This window comes from Cyprinodon variegatus, unplaced genomic scaffold (assembly GCF_000732505.1).
Source record: "Cyprinodon variegatus isolate N-32 unplaced genomic scaffold, C_variegatus-1.0 Scaffold897, whole genome shotgun sequence".
In the NCBI taxonomy this organism is placed as follows: domain Eukaryota; kingdom Metazoa; phylum Chordata; class Actinopteri; order Cyprinodontiformes; family Cyprinodontidae; genus Cyprinodon; species Cyprinodon variegatus.
The window spans coordinates 154,605-156,031 of record NW_015151350.1 but is presented as its reverse complement, the minus strand read 5'-3'; the positions used below and the strand labels follow the sequence as shown (position 1 = coordinate 156,031).

The window sequence follows — 1,427 nt, the reverse complement described above, 5'->3', positions numbered from 1 at the left end:
GAGTCGATGCAATCAACTAGAAAACTTTGAACCAATCTGACTGGATGATCTGGTGAACTGTAAAGTGCCTTGAGATGACGTGTTGTGAATTGGTGCTATGGAATTAAACTGAATTGATTTAATGACTCAGCAGTTTTAGCAGGCAGGGTGGGGAGATGTCACAGTCGTCATTATAACTTGCTCTGATAAACAGTCATTATAAGAACAAAGGCAGCATTACTCTAATGATCAGTTTATAATGCTTCATATAAAAATAGTTCCTTGTTGGTTTTAAATAAAGCCGTTAGTCAGAGTAAACATCTCAGTTTGGCAGATTTAAATGCTCTAATGCCCAATAAACCAAGGCTACTTCAAAACGACTAGAAACGCTGAGCCCTGTCAATAATCTGGAGCGTGAAACAAATCGTTCATATGAGGCAGAGAGGGGAGACTCCAGAGGCTGTGATGCTGTTATGTGACGCAGCTATATGTTGAAACACTCTTTAGGGTGTATCTCTGATCGCAGGCAGACTGAGCCCAACTTTCAGGTTGGTTTGCTTTTATCTTTATGACGTAATGCTGTCTAAACTCCTGGGAATGTTGGATCCTAACGGCTTGTCTTCAGGCCCTGGACCAGCCTCTTTTTTTCACAAGAATTAAAACAGGAAGTTGTGAATGATTCACAGTGATGATTGGCTGTTTGCCCCACATTCAAACCCGGTCTGTAGGTGGTTCCTAACAGTTGATGCATGTGGATCGCCTAAAACTCCAACACATTAAAACCACTCATAGCATTTAAACCAGTACCTTCCAAGAACTTCCTCAATCTCATAGAAGTCTTCCACGTTCTCAGGCTTAAATACGGCCATGTTGATTCGCTTCACATGCGTGTCGCTGGTCCTCCTGTCCACTGTGGAAAATAAAGGCTGAACGTTACACAGGATACTTTATTTTTATTTTAACCAGACATGTTATGTCTGTTCACTTAATCAAGACGTATTTTCCAAAGAGATAAAAGGTCTCCTCTGGAGGTGAATAGAATAGAATAGAATAGAATAGAATAGAATAGAAAAATACCTTTATTGCCCCAAAATGGGCAAATTCTGGTTTTAACAGCAGCAAAAATATTATAGAAAGAATTGTCACACAAATATGGACTTTAGAAACATGTCTAAGAATAACACAATAGTGAACAGTTAAACGATAAACAATAAAATACTGTAAAGTGTTTTAACAATATAAAACTGTCCCCCTGGAGAATAAATAACCAATATTCAGCTATAGACATTTGTACAGTGATGGATATTTGAAAATAGCAGCAACATCAGAGATGTGCAGAATGACAACAGCAGGTTATTTAACTGACTAAGGTAGAAACTGAGCAGAATCATCATGAATGGAACAACTGATTGAGGTTGTTGGGAACAACTGTTCCCAACAACCTCAAT

At 38.6% G+C, this 1,427-nt stretch overlaps 1 protein-coding gene across 1 annotated transcript in view; it reads right to left on the bottom strand.

Annotated features, from left to right (window-relative positions):
• The window catches only part of LOC107099688 (death-associated protein kinase 2-like), a 43,086-nt gene that overhangs the window by 38,256 nt on the left and 3,403 nt on the right, over positions 1-1,427 (bottom strand). Inside the window, exon 2 of the mRNA XM_015397914.1 lies at positions 787-889. Coding sequence (XP_015253400.1) covers positions 787-848 — 62 coding nt within the window. The 5' untranslated portion in view covers positions 849-889. The remainder of the gene's footprint in view (positions 1-786; positions 890-1,427) is intronic.